The 27,283-nt window shown below is 43.0% G+C and overlaps 1 protein-coding gene across 2 annotated transcripts in view; it reads left to right on the top strand.

Annotated features, from left to right (window-relative positions):
- Positions 1–27,283, top strand: part of hydin (HYDIN axonemal central pair apparatus protein) — a 60,412-nt gene that overhangs the window by 15,707 nt on the left and 17,422 nt on the right. For both annotated transcript variants that reach the window (XM_028957888.1, XM_028957887.1), the window contains exons 12-47: positions 1,720–1,943; positions 2,385–2,452; positions 2,756–2,991; positions 4,488–4,588; positions 4,669–4,804; positions 5,006–5,170; positions 5,608–5,760; positions 10,424–10,662; positions 11,063–11,324; positions 12,216–12,359; positions 13,585–13,728; positions 14,005–14,318; positions 15,679–15,804; positions 16,938–17,202; positions 17,316–17,525; positions 17,610–17,750; positions 17,978–18,152; positions 18,740–18,855; positions 20,514–20,647; positions 20,717–20,853; positions 20,942–21,069; positions 21,218–21,412; positions 21,992–22,141; positions 22,710–22,949; positions 23,172–23,295; positions 23,377–23,505; positions 23,696–23,863; positions 24,034–24,207; positions 24,398–24,585; positions 24,776–24,892; positions 25,005–25,188; positions 25,313–25,454; positions 25,567–25,711; positions 26,078–26,281; positions 26,475–26,870; positions 26,947–27,150. In XM_028957888.1, coding sequence (XP_028813721.1) covers positions 1,720–1,943; positions 2,385–2,452; positions 2,756–2,991; positions 4,488–4,588; positions 4,669–4,804; positions 5,006–5,170; positions 5,608–5,760; positions 10,424–10,662; positions 11,063–11,324; positions 12,216–12,359; positions 13,585–13,728; positions 14,005–14,318; positions 15,679–15,804; positions 16,938–17,202; positions 17,316–17,525; positions 17,610–17,750; positions 17,978–18,152; positions 18,740–18,855; positions 20,514–20,647; positions 20,717–20,853; positions 20,942–21,069; positions 21,218–21,412; positions 21,992–22,141; positions 22,710–22,949; positions 23,172–23,295; positions 23,377–23,505; positions 23,696–23,863; positions 24,034–24,207; positions 24,398–24,585; positions 24,776–24,892; positions 25,005–25,188; positions 25,313–25,454; positions 25,567–25,711; positions 26,078–26,281; positions 26,475–26,870; positions 26,947–27,150 — 6,378 coding nt within the window. The remainder of the gene's footprint in view (positions 1–1,719; positions 1,944–2,384; positions 2,453–2,755; positions 2,992–4,487; positions 4,589–4,668; positions 4,805–5,005; positions 5,171–5,607; positions 5,761–10,423; positions 10,663–11,062; positions 11,325–12,215; positions 12,360–13,584; positions 13,729–14,004; positions 14,319–15,678; positions 15,805–16,937; positions 17,203–17,315; positions 17,526–17,609; positions 17,751–17,977; positions 18,153–18,739; positions 18,856–20,513; positions 20,648–20,716; positions 20,854–20,941; positions 21,070–21,217; positions 21,413–21,991; positions 22,142–22,709; positions 22,950–23,171; positions 23,296–23,376; positions 23,506–23,695; positions 23,864–24,033; positions 24,208–24,397; positions 24,586–24,775; positions 24,893–25,004; positions 25,189–25,312; positions 25,455–25,566; positions 25,712–26,077; positions 26,282–26,474; positions 26,871–26,946; positions 27,151–27,283) is intronic.

The following is a 27,283-nucleotide window of genomic DNA, read 5'->3' as shown; positions in this document are numbered from 1 at the left end:
TATTGTCAGTACAACAGTATACTCAGTATACCATGTATTGAAATTATGTTTCACACAGAACCCCCATAATGCAATCATAAAAGAAAAATATATATGTATATACACACTGAACTATACTAAATAAAACTAAAGCTCAAATACTGTACAGTATCTCCATAGGAGAAAAGTAGAACTTTTCTGTACAACGAACAGGTCAAACAGGACATAACTGGACAACATCATGTAGGATGTGGATAGCCTTAGCCTTAAGTGGATATGTTGGATATTTCAAACAGGACACAAGACAAGACAAACATGTGCAAAATGTGCAGGAATGTGCATGTAAGGGAGCACTGTGTAGCAAGGGAGAACTGAAACTCTAGATGCATTACACAGTCCCTTTCTTGGAATTGATGAACCTATTATGAAAAAACAAACTGCATAGATTCACATTTAATATTTTAGTAGCTGATTAAAATTTGTGGACTGTAACATCAATTCTGTAACAGTCTTTTAATGAATTAGTAAAATCATGTGATGATCAGATGACTGTGTTAGACTAGGCTGAGGGTTAGTGAATATATAGTGTTTCTTTTACCAACAGAGTTGTTTTGGATGTCTGCGACTACTATAATTGTTCCAGAAGCTGATTTACTGATTTGACTTTTTAATAGCTCATGCAATTCAGTATGGAACAGATGGTATAAGAGTAATCTAAACGAACCCGTGCTGGTGTACCCTTTCTCATTTAGCTGTCAAAAGCATGCATGACGGAACACTTTTATCCACAAATTGAATTGCAGTGCAGCGTTTCTGTGGTCTGCTCAAAGACCCTCCTATGAATGCAGAAATTCACAATCATCTGAGCTCAAATAAAGAAAACTGTGACAATATAATAAACAAGTTTGACATGTGGAATAATCTGAAACTGTATAAAAGCCATGTATTGCACAAAATGCAATAAAGGAGCATTAGAAGAGAGTGACACCTTGGTACTCTCGGTGTGTAGATTTATAGGAAGGATGCAAGTGTGACATGGCAATGGATAACAGGGGGTTTCTTTATAACATGTGCATGGTCATGACAGCCTCTGTGATTCCGAATAAATTGGGGAAAGCTTGTCGAGAACAGCTGCTTTGCATTTTAATGCTTAGGCTAACTAGAGCTTCATCAGACGCTTTGAAGAAGATGCTCTGATGAAGGTCTAATTACCCAAAAAGCAGCAGCAAAGTGGTTGTTGCAGATAGCTTTCCACTTATCCTTCTGTAAACACTTTATTTCTCATTATGTCTGCAGAAAAGTTTTGGTCAGGTGACCATCTCCTATGAAAAAGTATAAGAAGGAAACAACCTACTGCCTTGTCAGTATCACATTTAAACTTGTTCCTGATGTTTTATATTATGACGTTAATTCACCAAGGTGTTAGTAGCCTACAGAATCACTCCTTTGCCCAAGAACCAGACGAGCACAAAGTCACAGGTTCAGACATCACCTGTGTCCCTGAAAAAGACACTTAACCCTGAGTTGCTCCAGAGAACTACCTCTAGCTGCCTCTCTGGATGGTGTCATCTGCCAAATGTAATGTAAATGCACATTAAAAATGAGATACTGAAAACTGAATGTCTTGAGTGCAGATAATAAACTTAAATGCTTAGCGTTGCGTTGTTGCAGCTTCACCCCTATGTTAAGGATTGGTGCTATGTGTTTAAATTATTTCTATGTTTTACTTCATAAACCTAGGTCCTTCTGACCAACAAGGGACTAATAGATGCTTCATTCATGCTGGAGCCACCAAGCACAGCTCTTGGTCTCTGCTTCTCCTTCACCCCCACTGAGGGCATGGTTCCCCCAGGTGCCTGTCACGCTCTGGAGGTCTGCTTTAGTGCCAACACCTTGGGGGTCTTCACAGAGGTGTTTCACTTCATAGCTCTGGGGAACCCTCAGCCTTTCACCCTGACATTCAGGTAACTCACCCTGTCCTGAGTAAGTGTCCTTTTTATTTTCCTCTCCTTGGTGTTAATCATGTTCACCTGAAGCTTTTAATCTCATTTTGCCACATGAATTACCCATTGTTCCTCATTCATTCAATTACCCTCCTGACATTATTCTCTTCTCCTTAACTTCCTTATTGGTTCAGAATTTAAATAGGAATTGAACTAATCCTTAAAGGTTGTATGCAAGAGAAATAGTTTTGTGTTTGCACAAAACTCTGGCCATCATTGGCACCCTTGTTGATGAAGATGCATTACCAGAGTGAGTCACTGAGTTGCTCTGCTGCATTGTCATCCAAGAAATTGGCTGATTTTGTTTGGTTTCTTCAGTGCTTTTCTCTTTTTGTGAAATGACCTTCACATCCTGCTGTGGTAAAGATTTATTATACGATCTCATTATATTGTCTGGCGTAGGGGCTGTGTTATAGGTCCTACGTTCCACTTCAGTGTACCGAAGCTCAACTTTGGGGATGTGTCCTTTGGTTAGTACTTCATTGTTTATAATCAATATATCCATTTTACCAGTTAAACAATGCTTTAATTTGCATAAAATAACCAATTTTTGCATTCAATATATTCTCAAATGTCATACATGATAATTTCATTCAGTAATTAATTAATGTTCATTAACAGGTTGCGGTTGACTAGCAACACATCAATAGCTACATTAATAAATAATTCAAGGGGAAACTTCTGATATGAAGTTATTGAATAATTAATCATGGATTTGATTGTAATTTTAGAATTGTTTTTTTAACAAATTTTCCTCTTGTCTTTATAACCAGGATTTCCTCATACACTGACCTGTAGATTGAATAACACCTCTCTGGTCCCTATGACCTTTAACCTGCGGATTCCCGGTGACAGCAGTGGCCAGCCCAGCCTCACCAGTGCTGAGCTGGTGTCAGATCTAAATCGTACTAACTGGGTGGTGGGTGACTGGTTAAGAGACTATCCCACTGAGTTCACCTTGACCCCCAGCTCTGGCACGATACGAGCACAGTCCCAAGTAGATATCCAGGTAGGGAGCTTTGTTCCATTACAGGTTTTAAATGACTTTGAGCTCTTAATGTGTAATAAACATAACAACAGGAAATTTTGAGGTTCAGATGATCCTTACAGTGCTTACAATTCCAACCATTGCAGGGCCTTTTTGGTGCCTTTACTGATGTCTGTGATTTAAAGTCCATGCCTCAACTGAACAGCACTAGAAGTAAAGCTGTGTTTTTATGCTGATGTCTGTGGTTTTTATGTTGATATTTCAGCTTCCAAAGACAGAAACACATTTCTAGTCTTCAGATATATTGTACCATTTTCTAGATTTGAAGAAGTCACTGTGAATATTTAAAAGCTTATCTTAAAAGATTGGTTGAATCAAGGGTCTGTAGTATCACAATAGATATTAATAGTTTACTCACAAACCATTCATAATTCATATAAAAAAAATCCCTTTAAATCTGTATGTCATTAATTTGTGTAAATTCAATATTCTAGCCAAGGAATGAGTTTTTGCTTTCTATAACAGTGAGCTGGAACTGGATGGACTGCTTTAATCCCACTGTGAGCCCTAATATGATTACAGATATTTTAAGAAAGTTAATATGAAAATGTACTTTGTTTATTTTGTTTAATATCAAAAGCATCTAAATATGCAGCAAATGTATGATCATTTAAATGAACTTTCAGAGATGAAAAGTTATCACGTTGATACAATATTTTATAACTGCGTCTCTCTAGCACTCTGTGCCTTTAATGAAGTGCAGACCTTCTGTCCCTAAGCAGATGAAGGAGGGATTGGACTTTTTTAAAAGGTCTACATCCTCCCTTTATTAGAGGAAATCCGCATGAAGATGCTTCTGTCTGCACTCCACTCTCAGCTGGCCAGTGATTATCCCCTCTGCCCACCTGCCAGCCTCGGCCGGTGCCGGTTACCACATGTACCTGTCATCCCGTGATCTTCCCTCATAACTGGGAGCTGACAGCTCCTCCCCAGGCTAATCTGTACGATCTGTCCGGCTGTCTGCAGGCCTCTTTGTGTGGGGTGTCTCTTGTCTGTGGACACTGGGCTCCTCTTCTTCCCAAGTGACAGCACTATGCCACTGGCCAGAGCTAATAAGGCCTTTTTACAGGCTCAGAATATGGATGAATGCCTCATATGTAAAAGGGAAGATAATTCTAGCCTCCCCGCCTGCCTATGAAATTGTAAACCTTTCCAGCCACATAGCCCACAGCTAACAAGTTCCAGCCCACCTTGTGGGTGTAGTGTGTTTGCTCAGCAGGTGGATTTCTCCAGGAAGGTCTCTATTCCCCTATCAAATACTGCACATCTTCTGCAGTTTCTGTTCATTTTGATCTGACTGGAATCCCTGAGTGGGATGTGTTGCTGGTGGTGTCACTGCTGGGTGCAGAGCGTTTCACCACAAATTACAAAAAATTATAAATGACAAAAGTTGCTCTTACATATCTGTCACATATTTTTCATGTAGAGTTCAAGCCTCTTTTTTCTGCTGTATGCAGGTTACGCTGTGCTCTAATACAGAGCGATGCTACAGTTTGGCTGTTGTGGTGGATGTACAGGGTGTAGGAGAGGACATACTAGCACTCCCTATCAGTGCCAGGTAAGCTTTGTATATGGCTTTTCATTCCAAAATCATTGTGGGGCAAGCGGTTTTGAGGTTTGAACCTGTCATGTCTTCAGGTGTGTTGTCCCTGATGTGATTCTGGAGACCCCGGTATTAGACATTCAGAGATGTTTCCTCGGCTATCCGTGTCATATGTCAGTGAAGCTGGTCAACAGCAGTGACCTGCCAGCCTGCTATGGCCTTTTGAACCAGGTAGGTTCCTCTTGGTTCCTCTGTAAGATGTTTCCTGTCACTGGTAACTCTCACAAGTTTTTCTTTCCAGCCTGTTAAGTTTTCATGCAGCATGATGATCATTTCTGTGCTTTTTTCTCACCTTACTAAGTGGATAGTAAAGACAGAAGAGCTCTGTTTGGTGTTAGATTGTTCATAGAGTGTATGCACTACACTTTGCAGGAGTATGAAGAAAACCCTTCTCTCCTGTACTCCAGTGCTCACCCACGAGGGGTGGCTGGGCCGCACAGCACCACAGAGATTCCTCTGGTGCTTCAGGCCAAGGTGCTTGGTAGGCTGGAGAAGACCTCTCATGTTGCTATACTGGGAAGCCAGAAGCCTCCACTGGTGAGATGTACTACACTGCACTTAAATCAAGGATTGGCTTCATTAACTTCATTAATGAACCCTATAAACATCTTTAGAGCCTGTTGGCAGGAACAGATACCTAAAGATGTCTAAATATCATTTTTCTGCTTTTAGTCACCTTATATTAATTAAACCAAAAGTAAAATATATGCATGTGCTATTTCTAATTACTGAGCTCACAGTGTAGTTGGTTCTTTTTTTTTTGTCCAAGCATCACCTAAACAGCTTTTTCCTTTATAATAATGTTAATTTATAGCCCCCCTCCCCCAAACAGTGAGCTGCTAGCCACACTAACAGTCCCCTGTGTGCATCTATGTGCATTTTTGAATGTACTCAAGTATGTTTGCTGTTGAAATGTATTGAAAGATATTTACATGGACATGGACTTTTGAATGAAACTCTTGTTGATATGCCAGCCTCTGCTGCTGCGGTGTGTTGGAGAAGGGCCGGAAGTCCTCATCAGCTCCTTGGGGTTAGACTTCGGTACCATTCCGGTTCTGACTGACGTCTCAAGTATACTACAGCTCTCCAACCGCTCCCCTATCCCAGCACGCTTCAACGCACAGATGGTGGGTACAGTCCTGTGACATTAAGGGCAAACTTGATAAAGCAAGAGGTATTTTTCTCACTCAGGGATTTCCAGTGCCAAAATTCCTTTTTTCATTTTCTCTACTGTTTTACGTAGAGTTTAATTATTTTTCTGGCTTAATTAGTAGATTGGCTGAGTGCTTTCTTGGCTTTTGTTGATAATAGGTTTCTGGCCTGGAACTGCTCATCACGTTTCAGAGGCTTGGCCTTGTACTTTATTCCCTGCATGTACCCAGAATTTAGAAGATTTTGCCACTGAAAATCTGACTCTTCTGTCAGGTTCCTCATCAGAGGTACACAAGACCACTGAGAAATTTACTGTTATAAATGACAGCCACATAAGCTGAACACTGTGAATTGTTCAAAGCAGATACTCCAGGTGCCATAAACATCATTCTTCATCTACCACAGTATCTATTCAGAGATCACTTCCTCTGTTAAACATAAACCTTATATCACATTCTTCACCAAGTCTTATTTGTAACCTCATAAACACCATTTTTTACTTCGTGTGTCATTCGTGTGCTTAAGTACTTAAGAATGCTTATGTACAGTAGTTTTTAGACATGCCGATCCAGTATAGCAATTTATGGACATTAGGCAGGACTAGTATAATAGTTAATTTAGCACATTTTGGTTACATTTATTTATTTCTCTCCATTGACTCAAACATAGTCTCCATAAGAGTGAAGCCATTTCAAGTCTAGCGCCCCTGCTGCCTGGCTGCAGTATAGTTTTAGGCACCACTCGGCACTCATGAGCATCACTGAGAAAATAGTTTTCCCCAGTCACCTTTCTTTCTGTGCTGATGTCAACCCTTTTCTCCCTTAATTGGGTTGTTCTAAAATGCTATTTTAATTTAAAAGTGATTTTTCTATACTTTCCTATTCTTGTTTGCGACACCTGTATCTCGCAGGCTCCAATATCTCACATGGCAGGGGTGTTTTTGCTTAAGTTCTCCAGAGTGGAAGGCAATAAAGCCGAGTATTTTAGGGAATCATTGTACTGCATAAAATAAATGCACCATTATCACATGTTTAATCGTGTGGAGTAACATTTATTGAGAAAGCAATGCTTCAAACAGTTAATAGGAACACATCAATACGAACAGCATATTCAACCCCAGGTTGACTATTGTGAGGAAGACAGAAAAAAGAAAAAGAAAATCATAGATTGAAGAACAAATTCACCAGAACAAGGTAATAATGTTGTGAGGTCAAGAGTTAAAGCATATTGTACTGTATAGTTTTTATTCAGGAATATTTGAGTGTAACACTGTTCACAACTTTGGATTATGTGTGAGACATTTAATCCATTTCCCATTTTGCTGATTTTTGCCCCAAATCATTTCTTGTCCTTGCCTATGCTCAAGTTGTGTGGGTAATTAATCTTAAGATTAACCAAATTCCAAGAGTTTTCAAATCCAGTCTGTTGAAACGTCAGCATATGAGGTATCTTTGTAATTCTTATGCGATGGATTCCTTGCTCATGTGCAAACACGTTAATTGCCTGAAAGTGTCAGTTCCATGGTCCTGCAGCATCACACACGTATTTGGATCCATATATTGAGACAGTCGTGCTTCAATGAGGTCGTCCTTGATTGTGCGGTGGGATTTCGCCCTTAAACTGCCGAGCAGGGGAAACACTCTGACCCTGCACTTTAACGCTGAAGACTTGTGTGTTGATAAGGCAAGAGGTTTTACAGAGCATTTTCAAGCTTCGATCGATAGGGATTCTTCTGGAATTACATTAGTGCAGCTCGATATCGTGGCTTAGTTCCAAGCCGAGGCCGGAAAGTTGTGCCAAAGGAACCTAAAAGATTTGAAAACAAATACATTTTGCGCCGGTATTTTTTCATTAATTTGTGTCTCAGTGATCCATGATAGCACTGTGAAATTTGGGGATGAGGGGGACTCACAAGTCAGATTTGCATTTGGTTTCCATTTTAAATCTCTTCATTCTGATGTAGTTCAAAGCAATCAGCAGCATTAAACCTTCTTAATGCGCATCTGATCAGATTATTGAAATTCCAGCCTGCTTGTTCTTTGCTCAGATTACCTTCTCAGGGGGATGCCACCTAACCTCGACCTGTCTCCCTATCGACCAGCTCAACTCTCACTCTCTTTCAAGCAAGGCTGAGAAAGTGATCTATGACTCCCAAATGATTCCCATAGTCACATGCAGCACGGCGTACGGGTCTAAATTTTCTACTCTCGAGGGTTGTCTCCTCTCATAATGTTGAGCAATGCAGCCAAAAGAATTTTGAAGGACGGTGCTTGGTCCCCTTGCGGTTGTGTGGTCCCTCTCTCAGCTGACGTCGGCGTTGAGCTGTAAATGAAAACCAGGCAGAGTGGCCCACCAAGAGGAAGTTTACCGCTGAAGCTGAGTCGAGCTTTTTGGCTAACTCAAGCCGAGGCAGCATGCTGAGGCTTTCAGTCAGTGCCCGCCATTTGCCCTACGAGTTGGCTGTGTGCATGCCCAAGCCTCTGATGAAGAGGGCATTTTGAGGGCACTACGCAACAGTGGCAGATCCGGAGCGGGGCAAAATCAATGCTGGCACCGAGATAAGGTTTGCGTGTCCCTCTGTGTCGCCTCTGGTGCTTGGTCCCATTTTACAGGGGACAATCCCAGACCCAGACCAAAAATATTGCTGTTTATTAAAAACACAACACATTCTTGCATTTGGCCAAATGAGCCTATTTGTAGGGGAAGAAGGCTCCACATTGCAGTTCCAAATGGAACATTGCCATTTAGAACCACGACTGTACTAGGTTCCTGGAGAACACGTAAAAAACAGTCAAAGGAATAAGACAACACTTAAAAATAGTTAACAGTTCGTGTTTCCTAAAATACCTCAAAAGGACCAATCCCCTAAAGGGAGCCATGCTGTCAGTGTTCCTGTATACATTTTCCAGGAGATAAGCCACCCATTCAGATCTCGGCTGGCTCTGAGAGTTGAGGCTGCCGCAGTGGCGGCGGCGGCGGCGATAGTAAATCTGCAGTCATGATCCATCGCCACCACGGTCCCACGCGACCGCTGCTGCCATGCGGAACCTCCGCTGTCACCAGCACAGCGCGCCGCTCGGCATGCTGGCACGCGCCGAGAACTGTAATTATCCTCAGCGCAAAGTCAACATCACGTCGAGGAATTTGTTTTTTACGGGGGGAAAAAAAAAAGATTGCTTCCCTAATCTGGTCACCGAGTCGTTTCCACGCTGCTGTGTTTACTTAAACGATAGGAGTCTAGTGCCTCCAAAAATATGCCTCAGCGTGGCGTCCCCTCCCCCTAGAGATGTATGCGGTGCCGAGAGGCGGCCTGGCACGGCGAGGGCTGGTTTTGAATGGATGTGGTGAACGGCCGAATGAGCCACACACTGCAGGTAATCCGAACGCTGATGCTTTTCTTTTCTTTTTTTGAAAATCCCAATTAAAACTTGCGAGTGAGACATCAATCAGCACTTTTGCATTATGGAAATTGATTTTAATCCTCTTTCGGCTGATAGTTAAGAGAGGCATTGTGAAAGGTGCCAGTACAAATGAAGCCCTGGGTGGTGGTTTATGCACAGAGCAGATGAAGGAACACAGACGTTCCTGGGGCGGGATTACTTATATTTGCGTGAATGTGTGAATCGGCGAGATGTATTGTGAATTCTGCCCCTTTCCAAAAGCTTTCCATCTGTTCCACAGAAACTTGTTTAAACGTGAGCGAGGTGGGCATCCCCCGCGTCAAATCGCTGGCACCTCGGCGCATATTAGCCCTGTGTCAGGCACCCGACTTTTACAAGAACCCCCAGCCGCTGACAGGTTTACGGCGCATTGATGATTAGTGCGCTCTCCCACACTGCAGCTCCCGGACGGCCTGCTCCGTGTCCCCCCCCGAGGGAAGCCCAGATAAGGAGGATTCTCAGGGACGTGCCGGGGTTCTGCGGATGGCCGTTAAAAAACGCAGCTTGTTAAACGACAAAGCTCAGATAAGCGTCTGAGCTTTGTCGGATTGGCAGCTCCCTGTGCGGTTCCCTCGTAGCGTTCCCTCACCTACCGCCCAGGCAGTCGGCTCAGAATTCCTCCAGCCGCCGTTCCCGTGAGAATGTTTCTCAGACGTGGCGATAGGGGTGTGCAGGGTCCGCACAGTGTTCCTCATCTTGCTACAATGGTGTCCCGCAGTGACCTGCTAACAGGGATTTACATTTTCTTTTTCTTTTGACACTTTTACACTGTTTTCTTTGCTGTACAACATATTCGTTTGACCAGATGCTGAGTTAAATGTGTTCAAATGTGTGATTCAAGCAGACTTTATTTACGTCGGGCTTTTCGTACAAGGTTTTACAACGTGTTGCTGCCATTTTCTAAGGCTAATTTCCCCCAGAACAAGAGTGTGTTGCTTACTAATACGATAATAAGTAGCAGAATTTATAAGAGCACAGTTTGAACATCTGACCTTGTGCACTTCCTAGTTGATAGTCCAGCTTAGTGACTACTAGGCTGCTACCACCCTATCTGTATGATAATGGATATGGTCACGTGAGCTATAAAATATATCTTTGTTGGTGAATTGTGAGGGTAGAGGTAATGGAATTTAAAATGGGCGTCAATGGCAGGTGAGGGTTTATTGTAGAACGGTAATGAATAGTAATGCTCCTGCAGGCCCGCAGAAGATCACTGTGGCGTGTGGAGCCGAGTGAAGGGGAGATTCCTGCTGAGGGAGTCCAAGAGATCCATCTGGTGGCTCACCTAGATGACACCCTGACCTTCCTGGACAAGCTGCAGCTGTCCATCCAGGACAGTCAGACCCACGTGATTCCACTCACTGCCACAGGGAAAGGCACAACCATCGTGACCAATCGTCCCTTTGCTCCAGTTCTGAATCTTGGAGCGCACTTTAGGTAATATAATTGTTTCAATGTTTTATTCTTTAAAAGTTTTATTCTTAAATCATATATTCATATATCAAATATTAACAGTTCTGTAAGACTGACCCTTTTGGCTTACCTTTTTTGTCACGGAAATTTGACCATTTGATGGTTACAGTCATTCATCCATTCATGTTTTTAATAAAGAAAGAAAATAATAAATCCGTTCGGATTCTTTGTGAAGACCTCATAAAAATAGATCTCTTCCCAACTAAAAAAGTCCTAACTAAACAACTTTTCCTGTGACAATAACCATGTGCCATGAGTTCTCCCTGCTACCCCCTATAAAAATGTCTGTGAATGGCCCTGTCCATACATGTGCTTGTTTCATGCTCTCCTGTCTGTTTAATGCTGTGATCTGACTGTCTCCCAGCTCTGGCCCATGCGAGTACCACATCAGAGTAACCAACCGTGGCCGGCGCTTTCACCAGCTCTACTGGCACACAGAGGGGTTTGCCCAGCTGCGTCGCAGACCACACGTGTCCAATCGATCGTCCAGGCAGGGAAAGGTTCTCAGTGCCACGGCACCTCCAGATGCCGAGCCCCCAGTTTTCAGTGTAAACCCCTCACGTGTGGGCCTGGCCCCTGGGCAGTCAGCAGACGTGGTGCTACTGGGTTCATCCAACATCCCAAAGGTGATTCCATCAACTCACTGTATTTCATGCAGGCAAAAGACAGCACTCCAAAGTGAAGATTTAGTACCAGCTGCTCTGCCACTCTTACAAGATGATATGTGACTTACACAAGATAAAATGTGTGGGTGCAATTTTTAGATATCAATGTTGCACTGCTACACAGGCACTACAATGTTGAACACTAGAGAGATAAAGGTGTTCAGAGCCACCCTTAATCTCTCCTTAGTCAAACTGCACCGAGCTGTATATCGACTTCTTCTCCAGGGCATCAGTGAGATGCCATCCGCCCTGAGTCCTCATTGATTTAATGGTGAGCTGAAGAGGACAGAAGGTGAGAGAGGGAGATAAGACCCCGCCACAGCAGTATGATTTCAGCTCCTCTATTGCTCTCATGACTGGTTTGGATAATAGGGTCATGAGTGTATTTCAGTGCAGTGTGTGCTTATGTGTCTGTGTGGACTTGTATGTTAATGTATGTCAAATGCCCTCACAAGGATAGGAACACATCAAATTGCAGACAGGACTGATTTCAAATAAGAACCTTTTGCTGGTTCTGACTAGAAAATACAAGATGTTCATAATTATATGCTGAAAGGTAACCTTTTAAATTATTGCATTATGGTTATGATTAGAAAAGTGTAAAAGAGGTAATACACATTTAAAACACACACTTTACAAACATTTAGGAACCAGTGTGTGTTTACAAATCAATATTAGTTTAAAAAAAATATATGCTTTGAACATATTGCGCATACTGATTGGTATGGAACATGTGTAATGATAAATCATGGCAACAGTGGATTTCATGAATTCCTTTGTACAAATATTAGCACAAAACCTTGTAATCTTACACAAACTGGTGTCCTTATATGAACATTTAACTTCATCCAGGTAGTGCAGGAAAGGCTGGTGTGCAATGCCATTGTGGGTCACCAGACTGAGAAAGAGCCCATCATGACGGTGGATGTCACATGTCACTTTGTAGCCCCCGACCTAGAAATCTCCACCCATCAGCTGAGCTTCTACGTGGAAAAGGTTTGTGGGTCTTTTCCTCCTGTGACTACAACTGTACCCCACAGAACTTACATAACAGCAAGCACATTACCATTATTTGCTCATTACTGTTTCATGTTGTCATTAGATTGGGGCTCCAAGTGAAGTCAGCCATCACAAGTATTGCATAATTCTCCAGACGTCTCATGTTACATCTGTCATCCGTGCCACAAAGGCTCAGTGAACGACTTAGGGGAATGTGTTCATTAAATGCTCCCTAGTTTGTTTTCCATGGACGAATCTTCTTGCCACTCTGCGTTTTTTTTCTGTGTATGCTTGAATTATATCAATTTTCCCTCCCTGCACAGACAGGTTGGTTTGTCGTTCATTCTTGAGTGACGGACTGATAAAATGTGTTCCTAGACCTGGACAGGAAGAAACTCATTGATGTTGTCCAAATATCCAGCATAAATTGATTCAAGTATTTGGGAAAGTATAACAGCTGATGGGTGTAAAGCATCAATGGGTTTATATTTTTGCAGATGACGAGTTCATGTGACACCATCATCATCAATATGGAACTGACCTTCTGACTCCTCCACTATTCCGTTTCACTGTCACCGTTGTTACTCCATTACAGGCTGGACCCATACACTTTTTTTTTTATATTTCTCTTAGGCGGCTGCTTTTGGGACCCCTTCACCAGTTGGCTTCTTGTTTTCCTCTGAAATAAAAATGCAAATGCATGTTAGTGGCATTCTTTTATCTGATTCCGTCCTGTTCGTCTGTGCGTTGACAGCCCAGCGAATGGATGTACAGGCATCTCGCTCGGCAGAGCTCTCAGGAATAAAGCAATTAGAGTGAGCGAGAGAAAGATGAAGAGGGAGTCTGGAAAAGGAGGGAGATGTGGAGGGGGAGGGAGAAGAGAAGAAGCGGGCTTCAGAAAGCGCTGCAGTTACTGGAAGTGTTTCAATTGACAGCTTTGCAACAAAAAAAAGATGTAGATTGGATTTAATTATTCTCATAATTACCAATCCTCCCAGTGGCATAATGATAATGACCACAAAATATGATATTTAATAACTGTCGTAAACTCCAAAATCTTGATACCAGTCTATACCTTATATACCGTATGTAGCAAGAGACCAGATCAGACTCCAGAATGTGGACAGTGGGTACCCATTCCCTGTGTGATGAAAGTGAGTTTTTCACTTCACTGTACAGTTAACAATAATATTTGGTCTGCTTCCTCCATCTGTGTCCACAGGCTCCGGGTGTATTGCTGCTTCCCCTATATGAGAGGCTGGTGCTCAAGAGTGTCTCCTCCCTGACGCTTTCTCTTCAGCTAACCCTTCCTGAGCCTTTTGGTTTGTGTGACCACTCTAGCGATAACAGATATGTTACATCAAAGGTACCATAATTTAATGGCTGATTCTGTTGCATTATTCCATAAACATATCTGTGCACTGAAATTTAATACATTAGTCATGAACAAAATGAGTGCAACCTTAAAATATTTAGTGGGGTTTTCAAGGTACTGTGCCTATGTCAGTATTTTAATACCAATGACTTTGAATGAAATGCATTACCTGTCCTGTGACCTTTTTAAAACAACTTGCCTAAATTTAAGCGTAGCCCAGCCTTAATGTAATTCATGAATTTTATGTCTTTATGTCTTTATCTCCAGCATTTAGTGTTGGGAGTTGGAGCACAGACCGAGCTGTGGGTCCGTTTTGACCCATCCTACTGCAATGACAGAATAAGCCAGGTGACAGAGGAAGTCCTGGAGGTGCGCTACCTGGACCACCCACACCGGGATATGGTGAGCCTGAAGGGGGAGGTCCACTTCCCCAACCTGCATTTCCCAAGCACCACTGTGGACTTTGGTTGCATATTGAACTACACCAAGGCCCAGCACCAGATGACCATGACCAACTGCAGTCCACTTCCTGTGTCCTACCATTGGGCTTTCCTGGTGGACCATCAGCAATACCACGTGAGGTGGGCAATTCCAGGAAAGACTCCTCTCCATTATCTTGCACCATTATTTAACAATGACACACACACACACGCCGAGTTACACATACACCCTCACAATTAATTACAGGTCCCATTATTCTCTTCCAGTCCCAAATGTACCCTCTCACTCATTCTCTTTGATTATCATTCAAGTGTGTGGCCTCATGCCAAATACGGGGCGGAAATGAACACCGTATTGCGATGTGGTTAGGAGTGTTTCTCAGCGCAGGAGTGATACATTTTTAATACAGGCAGCTACAAAAAAAGAAAAAGGGACAGACGGCACTGAAGCAGCTGCCAGTGTGGAGTCCAATTAAGACTGGATTTAGGCAAGCTGTTTTCCTCAAACACCGCCCCCCACAATATACCTTTTGTGAGAAAAACAGGTCTGCAGACTGCTCAGTAGCTCCGTGTTTGCCCACATCCCATTCGCTTCTGTCTGCTAATAATGGATCTTGACTGTATGTATTATCAAATACTATAGTGTGAACTGGACATTCAACATTTTTATTCCAATGCGTATGGAAGCAGAGTACCAGAGCTTAGTTTGTCTTTGTTGCACTATAAGAGAGCCGTTCGACACTTTTGATTGAGCCCTAGCTGAACCATTGTGAGTAACTCTACAGAGCTCTGCAGTGGAATGGGCCCTGCTGCTATGGGTTGTATTGGAGTAATAAGTCAACAAACCATGCTTAGCTTAATGAGAGTCTTCAGTGTAGCTCATAGGTGTTGTGATTATTGCACATTGAGCTTTCCCAACCTTGTCCTGTCAGGTCTCTTGATTTTCCCTGTACAGCATATATATATTTTTGCTTTAAATACAGTTTGCCTAATCTGTTCTCCTTTGTGCATGCAGTGTGAAACTTGGAGCAATGCAGTTAAATCAGCCAGACAAACAGACACTCTCCCACAGTGCAGGTCTGACTGTTAAATATCAGCTGTCAGTGCCCAGCCCTCATTGCGGGCAGTCTAGGGTTTATAGTTTTTAATTGTTCTTCAGCTCCTGCCATGTTCGGACTTGGATAAATCAATACTGCGCTCGGTGGGGCAGGCAAGCAAAGATTAATCGCTCTCCCTCACAGCACTCTGTTCTCATTGGCCAGCGGGAGAATGACCTCGTCTATCAATACAGGGGTGGTGCGTAGCACCCATGGTCCGGTCTGCTAATTAAAATCCCTATCAGTAATTAAACCACGAGTGAACTTGGGTATTACTGTGACATTTTTGTTGATTGTTCAGTATTTTAAGCAATTTTGCTGCAGAGTGACAGTTTTATCTCAGCAGGCAGGAGCAGTTTGGCATCCTCAGTTGATTGTGTGCTTATAGGTCTTTGCCCCAGCAGGTTTGTCGAGGATGCAGGCCAGACTGAGTCGTGTCCTGCCGTTGGGGAGGTGGCCAGGGATCAGCAACAGCAACAGAGCGACTGGTCCCACAAGACACCCGCTGACAGCAGAATCGACCCAGACAGGTCTGGGCCCACTGTTAACTTCCCTCTGACCTTCCACCTTGACTCTGGTCTCTGTGTTCGAGATACTTGATGACAATGTCAGTTTCGAAGAATAACCATGACTCACGTCCTTTCATCATTTCTCGTTGAACCTCTCCCAGAGCTCACTTAGTCAAGGAAATAAAGGAACGTGACAAAGGCTGCTTTGCTGTGTCCTGAGTTGGGGCAAAATGGGGTTGATTTGCAGACTGGTAAACACTCAGAATGGGTTATCCGCTTTCATCTCATTAATGAAAGAAATTCTTGAGACAGCTGTGGCCCACGAGAGCCTGCACTCCAATGGTTGCCTTTGAGAAAGGCTGCAGCAGTCTTCATTTATTACATTAAACAATGTGACGGACGCTACCCACTTTGCTCAGTGCTGTCAGCACTGTTTAATTGAGCTGTTTTCTTTTTCATGGGGACGGTTGTGTTGAAGGATTAGTGCGATATAATGACAGCTCACACATTGCAGCAGCTCTTACAAACACTCAAGACACCTATACACACAAACAAACACTCCCTGTTGGACTGGCACACTTGGGGCAGACAGAAAAAAACCTCTGATGGATTTGGAATAACAATTTTATCCACTGCCAAGGGTCTTACAGAGTGTATTAATTACTGCTGTTAAGGAATCCTGATGGGTCCAAGATTTGGGGACCAGTGGAATGGAAACTTCCATTCCCCACACAACACTGCCCCCTGCTGTCTCCCCTCACCATTACGGCACCTCTCAGATGTCCCAGTCGTTAAATGTTGACAGTCCGCTTCTTACAATATTGTTTAATAATAGAGCTTTCCCTTGACAACACAGCAAATATTAAATTATTCTTAATTACTGAATGCCCTAAGCTTCCTGAGAATGATTTTTTTATTCCTTAGAGCTAAGGAACAAAACACATTATGTGCCAGAGTGGATATGAGATATATTATGCCATATAAAATGGCACAGAGTTTCCTGCAGATCAGCGCTAATGCATGTGTAATTATCTTGATGTATGCATTCAGAATTAATTATTCTAATGTATGCGCACATTGAGGTAGCTGGGATTAGCTGGAAATGGAACACAGGAATCCTGTTTGGCATTATTTAATAATTTGTTGCATTTCAGTGAGATTGATGTACCAAAAGCGATCTTAGAAGAGGAGCCAGTGGGAGAGAAGGAAGACTCAGTGAATGAGACCAAGGAAGGGAGGGGCAACCTCAAAGAGCCTGTGTTGTCTCCTGTCATCCGCATCCCCACAGCAGAAGGAGGGTTGGCTCCAACCAGAGAGTTCAATAGATCTTCGCCTGCCCAGTCGCCTCCCAGCACTGAGCAGGACCCGGACCTGCCCAGCAGGATGTCCAGAGAGCGTCCAAATGTTGGGGTGGAGGAGGTAGCTGGACTAATGAGCTGCCTTAATGATTGCAGTCTTGAACGTCTCTCCCAGGACGTTAATTAAGCTATTTTTTTTTTTACCCATATTTGTTTGGTTGATTATGTTTGCAGGTATTTGATATCCTGCCTTTTTACGGGGTGCTGAAGCCTGGTGAGAGCCAGCTGGTGTCCTTCTCATTTTTTGGACATGCTGACATCAGTGGTCAGGTGTTGGCACTGTGTGAGGTGGAAGAAGGGCCCATATATGAGATCACGCTCAAGGGCGAAGCATCTCTGGTCACCTACGCTCTAGACAGGACAGACATCGACCTTGGCTTGCAGGTACTGTTGTGATGCCATCTCGCATGGCGTTATTTTTAGCGGTTTTGGATGTTGGGTAAACACCGTCTGTCTCCCTTGTGTCAGCTGTTTGACCGTGTTGCTGAGGCAGAGCTTGCCGTGATGAACACAGGGAGGTTGGGCTTTAACTTCAGCATCCTGCTGGGAGAGCAGGATGAGTCTGCAAAAGACCCCAGGCCCGGTCAGCTGCAAGTCATCCCCAGCATGGTGAGATTTTTACACACATAAACGCATTCTGACACTCCCCCACACACAGGCTCAGAGAATATTACTTGTGCTGTCTGATCAAATTAAACTTCCTGTTGATTTCTTCCAGTGTAAATTGTATTAAGGTTGTGTTCCACAGACACATAATGCTTTCATAATTTTATTTGTTCAAATGATCATTTTTTATTTCTCTTTCTCACTATTGATGTGCCATTTGTGCTTTGAAGGGCTACGTAGAAGCCAAGACAACAACGACTCTCCGTATTTGCTATCTTCCCGGCATTCCGGGGGTCTTTCACAAGACCTTCCTGCTGCAGGTGGCCATCTTCGAACCAGAAAGCATTGCACTGCGGGGGGAGGGCATCTTCCCTAGAGTGTGCCTGGACCTGCCCAGAGACCTGGGTAAGCGTGCGATTAATCACAGCCCTGTGATTCTGCGCTAGCCCGCAAACCTGCTTACGAGTGCAATTCATCAGCCGTGTCAGATCACGGCATAACTCGGAGCCAACCCATAAGAGCAGCGTCGTGCGGGACACTGGAAACATTAGCCCAGCAAATGTGCCTTTTGTACAGATGAGAGTGCTTAGTCTTTTTTTAAGATGAGGTATTGATCTAAAGAGACTTGTTTCTCATATTCACTAGCCATAGGTAGTAAACACTAAGCTTTTGTTGCAAGATATATATTTGCCATGAGTTCAATACCTAGGCCCCTGAGACTGGTCCGTGAATCACGCTGAACAGCCTCTTATAGACTCAGTAATTTCTGTGCTTGCCAGCCCATTTTATTACAGAGAGGATTCTTAAATCACCAAATGATAAACCCTTTATCTGCATCTAGATAATATTGCAAAAATTTGCTGAACAAAAATAGGTGTAGTGAATCACAAGAGGAGGGTAAAAGAAAAAATGTCATCATATTGTTATATTTCCAGTGTAAATTGATATTGTCATTGCGTGGGGGTATAAAACATATTTTTTTACCTTTCCAGATGAGGTGAAGTTCTCCTCCATGCTGAAGTCAGCCAGGGAGTGTGTGGAGAGCGAGAAGCTGAAAGATTCTCCAGCAGAACAGAGGGAGGGGACTGAGGAGGAATGCATTCCCACTGTTAGTACTGATGCTGGCTATTGGCAGACTCTTATCAGAATGCAGAGATTCTTATCAAATTCAAACTATTTAACTGACAATACAAAATGCTGATGCATCACAATGTAAGTTCTCTCATACGTTCCTAGCTCATTTACCTAGTTTACCCAGTCAACACTACCAGCAAGTGTTTTTAGAACCAGCAGAAACAGAATAGAAATATAATGTGTCATTATTTGCACTATATGTCGAGGATTTGCTAAAGTTTCAGTCAGTACATTTAAGCAACAGGACATTATACTTGACAATTTATTATTTTAATATGCAGCAAGACAACAACCAGTCAACGGAATCGCAGCAAATCGGGGTGTCATTCTTATACATTGTTCTTATCTTTGGACATATGTCATCAAAACATCTGGACCCAAAAGGCTGTGGGCATTGTGTGTGTGCTTTTCTTCCTGTCTCAAGTAGTGTGTGTTATCTATGTTTTTCTGCATGTACGGTTAATTAAAATGTGTTAGATGCTTGTTTCAAAATTTAAGTTTACTCCCAGAATTCGTGAAAGGCCAAATTGTCTTATCTACGTGTGTGTGTGTGTGTGTGTGTGTGTGTGTGTGTGTGCTTAGACATACAACAAGGATCAATTCATAATACATTTCAATTACTCCAGTGTACAAATAATAGTGATCAAAAATACCACATGTATATATGTATATAGTGCTCATAATGTATGTCCCCACGAAATATCTTATTTATCTGTGCTCCTTCATGCAAATACAAAGTCAGACCCATAGACAAAACCAAGTTTAAGTGTGTGTGCTCAGTAAATGTTATTGCCCATCTGGCATCATAAATTGTATTAATAAATTGAAAATGTTATCTTTTGAGTTGACTGGTTATGATCTGCTTTGAACATTCCACAATCAGGTATTTTTCACCCAGCTGCATAATGGATGTCTTCTCAGGGGCATCCTGAGCCTCCCCATGCCTTGTTGGTACTTTTGTGTTCACGCACCTGGTAACTCTGTGTTGGGTGAGCTCATTGCAAGTTCACATGGAGTTCACCTTTTGGTGGAAGGTCAGACTTCGTATAGGCCACAGAAGCCCAGAGGCCCACAAAAATCAAAACATATACAAATATACACACAAATTTTCAATACGTCCCTACTGTGACCATTTTAAAGAATCCAATGCAAGAAACATTTAGTATTTGTTGTATCAGGAGAAAGTGAAGTATGTTCGATGAGTCGCCTCTTTTTACCTTCATGCTTTGTTCATCGTCATCATTAAAAGCCGCTTCATGAGATGCTCATTAACATGAGTGAATGATAAGAAAGTGTTCAGCATAAAACTTCTGGACTGTTGGAAACCACGTTGTCCAACTTAAGGTGGTGGAGAGAAGCCAAGAGTGTAAAATGCTGCCATCACAGCAAAAGCTCCCTGATTTGGAAAGATCTTTAAATGTTCCAGTTTTTGCCTTATTTGCTATTTTTTTTTTTGTTTCATAGTCCTGTATATACGTCCTATAATGTAAAAAAATAGTAAGACCCAGAAATGAGTACATACTTTTTAAATGTCTACTTTCTGCATATCTTTACCTAGATCACTGGATTTGGGCTAAGGCTGTGCTGGATTAAACAGAGATGCTCTAACCTCTTTTGTCTCTCTGTCTACAGTATGATGCAATGTTACAGATGGAGGTGGAGAGGCTTCTGGTGAAAGAATATGCCATGACCACAGCGGAAACCATCTATGGAGACTCAAGGGCAACATCTGGATCTGCAAACAAATGGAACAGGACGCTCAACAAGTGAGATGAGACACAAATCACATACATACTGCTGTTTAACATTGTAGTGACATCTTTTGTTGCCCACAGGTTCCTACTGCCACAATATGTTCTCGACTTTGGCTATGTGATCCATGGTCATGTCCCCAGCCACATTGTTAAGGTGACAAACACAGGGCTGGTCTCCGTGTCCTTCCAAGCAGACCACAGCCTCCTCACTGGCACAGGTTGGTCTGTCAGAATACCATAGCTCAGATTCAGATTAGAAAAAATTAGATTAGATTAGAAAAATCACAGTATCTCTTTTTTCCTTAGGGTTCAGTACAGAGCTAGACAGGGTGAAAAACCTGCCCTGGGGTGAAACAGAGACATTTGAAGTGAAGTTTGACCCACGAGGTGCAAACCTTGATTTGGGTGAAATCAGCACAGTCATGGCTATACAGGTACTGTCTGTATACACCGCAGGACACGTGTTTATTGCAGTATGCTTGTCCTCCCTGAGAAATGCGATATTCATATGCTGCTTGGCTCATTTCACCAGCCACCTTTCATCGTGGGCTGGTCTAGTCTGACATGGTGTTTAATTAACAGGTGCTCAGAGGTCCGACAGTGCCAGTGAGCCTGCACGCTGTGGTCACTATGCCCACCCTCACCATCTCCACGGATGCGCTGCAGTTTGACAGCATTCAGTGTGGCCTGTGTCAGGTCATCACAGTACAGGTGCACAACCCTGGGCCAGTGCCTTGTGAATGGAGCGTTGCAGAGGAGGAGCGTTCAAGTAAAAAGGTGAAGGACAGCCCAAATGTAGTCATTAAAATTCATTAAATTGTTAATTAAAGTTTAAATTATATATTAAGATTTGTTATTCTGGACATATTTGAGGGCAAAAATGCCTCAGCATGTTAAGTGCAAATTAGTCTCTTATTATTTGTTAATAAAAATATGCAGCAGGGTGCATTTTGACTTATTAGAACAAAATGTTGTGATGAATTATAGATAAAACCTGGATATTGAAGGTAGTAGCTGCAGGGCTAAGGTTTATTTCTCTTTAAATCTCTCGTGGTCAGTTTTAGGAAGTGCATTGATCTGGTTGTAGATCTGTGAAGTTAGGCGGCTTGGAAAGTGTTTCAGATCTAAGGATTTAAACAGGCATTTATTTTACTGAATGTGTGCCCAGTAATGCTGTACATTTTATGAAGGAGCCACAAGTAAATTTCTAAAAACTGCAGCGATTGAAGGTGCTGTGCCTTGTCATTTTACCTTCAATGATGAAAATGTTTACCTTAATATTATTATTTTTTTTTGTTGTATTACCATTTCTGTGGTCAGTTGATTATTGTAATATAAGACGTGTCTCATGTTTAGGCTGACAAACACACCCCGCTCTACTTAAGAAAGAAGATTAAGTTTGAGCAGCCATCTCCACCAGTAGTTTTTGAGATGTTGCCATCTTCAGGTGTACTGTATCCAGGAGAGAGGGTCAATGTACAGGTCAAGTTCAGTCCAGTAGAGGGGGTAAGTTTCCATATGAACCGTACTTATCTTAAGGATTGGTATGGCTTCAGAAAAAAAAAATCTGCATGCTGAATGTATAATTCAACAGATTTAATTCCCGATATAACCCCCTCGAATTTTAGACACTCCTTATATCTTAATGCATATCCCATTCAGTTCCCAAAGAAATTTTCAGCATTTATCATTCTCATCAGCGGAGAGCAGGGCTTGAATTGCAGTAAATGGGTCCTGTGGGACATAGATAAGTGGGCATACTCACAGATCACTTATCACTTTTAAAGTGTGGCTATAGCCCGTTCTCTTTAGCTCACACACACACACAAATACCCATACAATCCATACAGAGGGATGCTGCCCATTTGTCAGTTGACCTAAACAACATGAAAAATGTGGAAGCTCCAGCCTTTTCAGAGAGTGAAAGAAGGAGAGGAAGAAAAATGAAAGACTTGATCTAGATACTTGGCCACTGGGTCTTTTTCAGTTGTGTTATCACATTAAGACCATTTTTTTGATCAGATTACATTCACAGAAGCTGTGTACTCTAAAGTTGCTGTTTTGTGTGTTGCAGAAAACGTATAGTCAGAGGCTGGTGCTAACTGTGGCACAAAGCACCCATAGGGTCCTGCTGCTGGCCCAGGGTCACGGAGAAGAACCTCAACTTGAGTTCGCCACTTCCCTGCTCGAACTGGGACCAACCCTGCCCCACAGTATGGAAGAAGTAGCAGAAGTGGTTGTCCGAAATCCTTGCTCCTTCCCAATTGAGTTTTACTCCCTGGAATTTGACAAACTCTATCTGGAGGAAGAGAAGGTTAGAAGACTACTTTTTAGTTACAAGTTTGGAGTAGTTAGCTAGCTGCCCTGTAATGTTTGAAAGGACTATATTTACAGTAGGATCAGATTATAGCAAAGCCCACCATGTCTTAATAAAAATAGAAAACCTTGAGTGCCTAACTACATCTAGTGATTATGGTGCAACAGCTAACTTGGATAAACTGATGATTCTTTAATATAAAACCTTTTTATATTAAAGGTATTACGCATGATGAAGGACTATGATGTCCAAAACGTCCTACTGTTGCCCCCTCGTTCTCCGGGTGATACCTTACCCCCTGAACTGCTGGAATACTACAGAGAATACAGTGGCCATGAGTCAGGTCACTCACTACACACATGGACTGTGCTTTGAAGCTACTGGTAGTAATCATCTGGTAACAATCTTGGTTTGTGTGTCTTAGATTCCAGAGCTTCTCCTAAAGAGGAGACCATAGAGGGCGGAGGTGAAGAGGAGGTAACCTTTCTTCCTGCTGAGGAGAGCAAAGATGAGGTTGGAGCGGCAGCTTCTATAGGCGACTCATTAAGTGGAGGTACTACAGTCTCTGCTGTGCACGTTATACATATGGCACATTATAACCAATGCACATTAATTAGCACCTATTCAGCTGCTCTGCATATTGATGGTGCAGTTTAATCATGGACATAATTACATCCCAGCAGCTGCATGTTGCCTTGTAACTATTAGGTAAATGTGCCGGTAATTTTAACCCACTCCCACAGATGTGAAACAAGGGACAGTAAACAGCAACTACAAAGTCGGGGAGCTGGAGGTGAACCCTGTGTCCAGGGCTATTGCCAGACACATGGGGATTGACCTGTCAGCAGAGGGGCAGGCAGCCAAAAATCGCAGGGGTATTGCAATTATTGTCTACGGAGCACCCCTCTCAGGTACGATTACTAACCAATTCTTCTCTCCCAGTTCCATCTACTCTGTTCAAATGTAACAAACATTTCCCTACATTTTGTAATTATGAGCAACCATATTCTGAATTATTCTGTAGAATTAATAGTCACTTTATTTAAGCCAGGCTCATTCTGTTATTGTATCCGGTAACTAGGTAAGACGATGGCTGCGGTCACTCTGGCCAAGCGTTATGGTGCAGCCTGTCTGAGGGTGGATGCAGTGGTGCAGGAGGCCGTGTCCTCTGGAGCGAGTCCTGCAGCCCTGCAGGCCAGAGAACTGTGTGCCAGGGCTGAGCTAGAATTGGCACAGAAGAAGATGGAGGAATGCGGTAAGTCCGTCTGAACCCAGATAATGGGATAATGTACATTTACAGAGAGTTCTTTGTCATTTGTGGTTTGTTCCTAAACTATTGTTGTTAACAATGTTGCACCCTTTTCACACAAATACACAAACAAAAATTTGATATTCACAGCGAGACCCCTATTTTCTAGTGATTTCTTTTGTTTGTGTGTGTTTAGGTGAAGCTGTGACAGACATGATGGCTCCCAATGCTGATCTCAGCATGGAGGCTGTAGCCAAACACACAGCAGAGGACGGCTCAGCCAACAACCCCAAAGCCGCTCCATCCTCTGTTTCCATCCGCACAAAACCCAGCATTGTGGAAGCCAGGAGAAATCAAGGCTCCCTGCCAACATCCATCTCCCAGGTACCCAGCCTGCTGACAGATGTAGCTAAAAAACTGTGAAGATGCAGAAAGGACAAGATTTGACTCCCCACTGGAGGCAGATAACAATTTTTGATTTCAAAATGACACTAAGGGCTCTACCTGTTTACTAGACCCTCCCAATGTGACACTAATAGAGTTGAAATGCCATTGAGCTTCTGCTTGTGTGCAGACCAGGAAGCCACAGAGACTTCCAAGTGTGAGTGTGAGCCAGGGGCCAGAGTCCGGCCTCAGCCCTTCCATCTTGCCCGAAGAGCTGCTGGTGGACATCCTCACTGAGAGACTGCAGGTGAGCTCTGATAACACCAGCAGTGAAAACCTATTCAGGGATGGGAACAATAAAAGAGAATATTGGCTCCCCTGATGTGCTGTTTAAATATTTTGTTGTTTGCCCCACCCAGCTAAGCGACTGCTACCGGGGCGTGGTAATTGATGGGCTGGAGTCTGTATATAGCCGCTCTCTCAGCAGCACCTTGCAGATCATCTTGAAAGCTTTCAACAACCGTCGTTTCATCTATGCTGTAAACCTCTTCAACAGCTACTCGGCTTTCAAGGTCAAAGAGGAAGCCAAGACCAAAGAAGCTGGTAATACACCATGACAGAATGTGTAGAAAGGATATTATAGTAATTTTAGGAGTAAGAACATGGTCACTATTTAAACCATTAACACAATCCAGATCCAGATTAGACAAATGTTGGCTTTTGTCAGAGAGCATGCTGTGGGAAAATGAGGAGAAAGAGAAGTTGCGTCTGCTAGAGATGGATGAGGAGGAATATGATGCCCTGCCAGAGGAGGAAAGAGAGCGTATCAACCTCCTCCACCTGGAAATCACGAGGAAGCGGAGACAGAGGTCCACCAATCTGGATGCTTCACCATATAATAAATATCACCTTTTTAATATCTGAAGCACAATTCAGTCTCGCACTGATTTTATATTTTATATCATGCTGCCATGTTTGCAGGGAACAGCAGCAAGCCAAGGAGGAAACCAAGAGACAGCAAGAGGAACTTGGAAGACAGCGAGAGGAAGAAGAACTGAGGAAGAAGAAGAAGAAAAATAAGAAGGAAGACAATGCTGAGAAAAGGAGTCAGGCTGGTGGGAAACAGGTGAGGTCTAGTCAAGTCAGTGATAGTGATGTCATCCAGATGTAATCATAAAACTTCCACTCACCCAGAAAATGTAAGACCTACACCTAGTCAAGTTACCATAATTTCTCAATGGCACATTATATATGATATGCACATTGCAAGTTTAGATACTTTTATGTAAAGCTTTTAGTAAAACTTAATTTCACAATAGTCTGCACAGAGGCTGGTATATTTTAGTCTGTTCTGTTGTATTTAATATCACTGCATCTCGTAACATTTGGTCATTGCACAAAACAAATAATGCAGTTAAAAAATAATAGAATACATTTGTTCTTATTATGTGTTCTTAGTATGACTATAATCTGTTCTTTTCATTTCCTGAAGTCTGTCACTGGCATGTATCCGGATGCAAAGCTGGACCAGCAGGACAGTCTACCCTCCAACTGCACAGACAGTAAAGAGGCAAAGGACTCGCCCACAGAGGGCATCAGAGAGCCAGAGGAGGGGAGCAGAAAGAAGAAACACTCCGAAGGGAGGGAGGGAAAGCCAGAGGAGCAGGAGGAGCGGGAGCATCAAGAGAGAGAGCAGGTCGGGTTTAATTAACAAAACCTTTTAGATTCGGATAATGTGGTGATGTTTATGTTACAAATTAAAAAAAACTGTTTGACAAGATTTGATTGTACAAATTTTATTTAATCAATCTAATAACCTGATGTAATTGCTTTATTTCATCGTGTCTCAAGTCTTCGGCTAATGTCTAACCCCATCTGTTCTGGCTCAGCTCGGTGAAGATGACAGGCAGCTGCAATCCCGTTTCTTGCTCTACGACCAGAGCCAGCCCCAGATCCTCCACATCCTGGGGTTCTGGGACCGCACCCAGGGCATCCTGCTCCACCCACCGATCCTTGAGCAACACAGTGTCCAGGATACTGAAGATGCCACCACAGGTCGCCGTGGCCCCTCTGGGAAGGGGGTCAAGAAGAGGGAGGTGGAGAAAGATTGGCAGGAGAAGGAGGGAACTTCTGTTCCCCCTCAGACAATTACATCAGGGGAGAGCGCTGAAAGATCAGAGGGTGTTTTGGATAGTGTGCCTCTCGTTTCCATCGATGTGACTGGGAGAGACCATCCCAGTAGTGCAGAGCTCCTTCAACACGAGATGCTGCCCCCTGTTGAAGAGGTATGTGCAATTTCATGTTTATCGTAATTGAATTTCTGCTGTTGTCATGCAGATTTTACCCAAAATTTTGATCCAGGTGTTGGATGGTTTAGGCCTGGGGCCCAAAGGACCTCCCATCCCACCCCCGATGATCTTCTCTGTGGTCCCCTGTCCTAAGATGAGACCTGTGGCCACCAACCAGAACATCCTCAGCTGCTTCAGCCTCAAAGGGCCCTCCTCTGTGGACAGGAAAAAGACAGATCTGGACAATGAGTCACAGGGTCCTGTCACAGAACCAAAGGTACACAGAAGCTTCTAATATAAGCCAGCATTGCCCACCATTGCTGTCTCACATCCAGTGAGAGGTGGAAAGAAGATGTCATTAAAATGACAATATTGGATAAAAAAAAATGTCTTCTGTTGCTGGGTCCTCA

This window comes from Denticeps clupeoides, chromosome 17 (genome assembly GCF_900700375.1).
Source record: "Denticeps clupeoides chromosome 17, fDenClu1.1, whole genome shotgun sequence".
Lineage (NCBI taxonomy): Eukaryota > Metazoa > Chordata > Actinopteri > Clupeiformes > Denticipitidae > Denticeps > Denticeps clupeoides.
The sequence above is the reverse complement of the archived record's forward strand: the minus strand, read 5'-3'. Positions and strand labels throughout refer to the sequence as shown.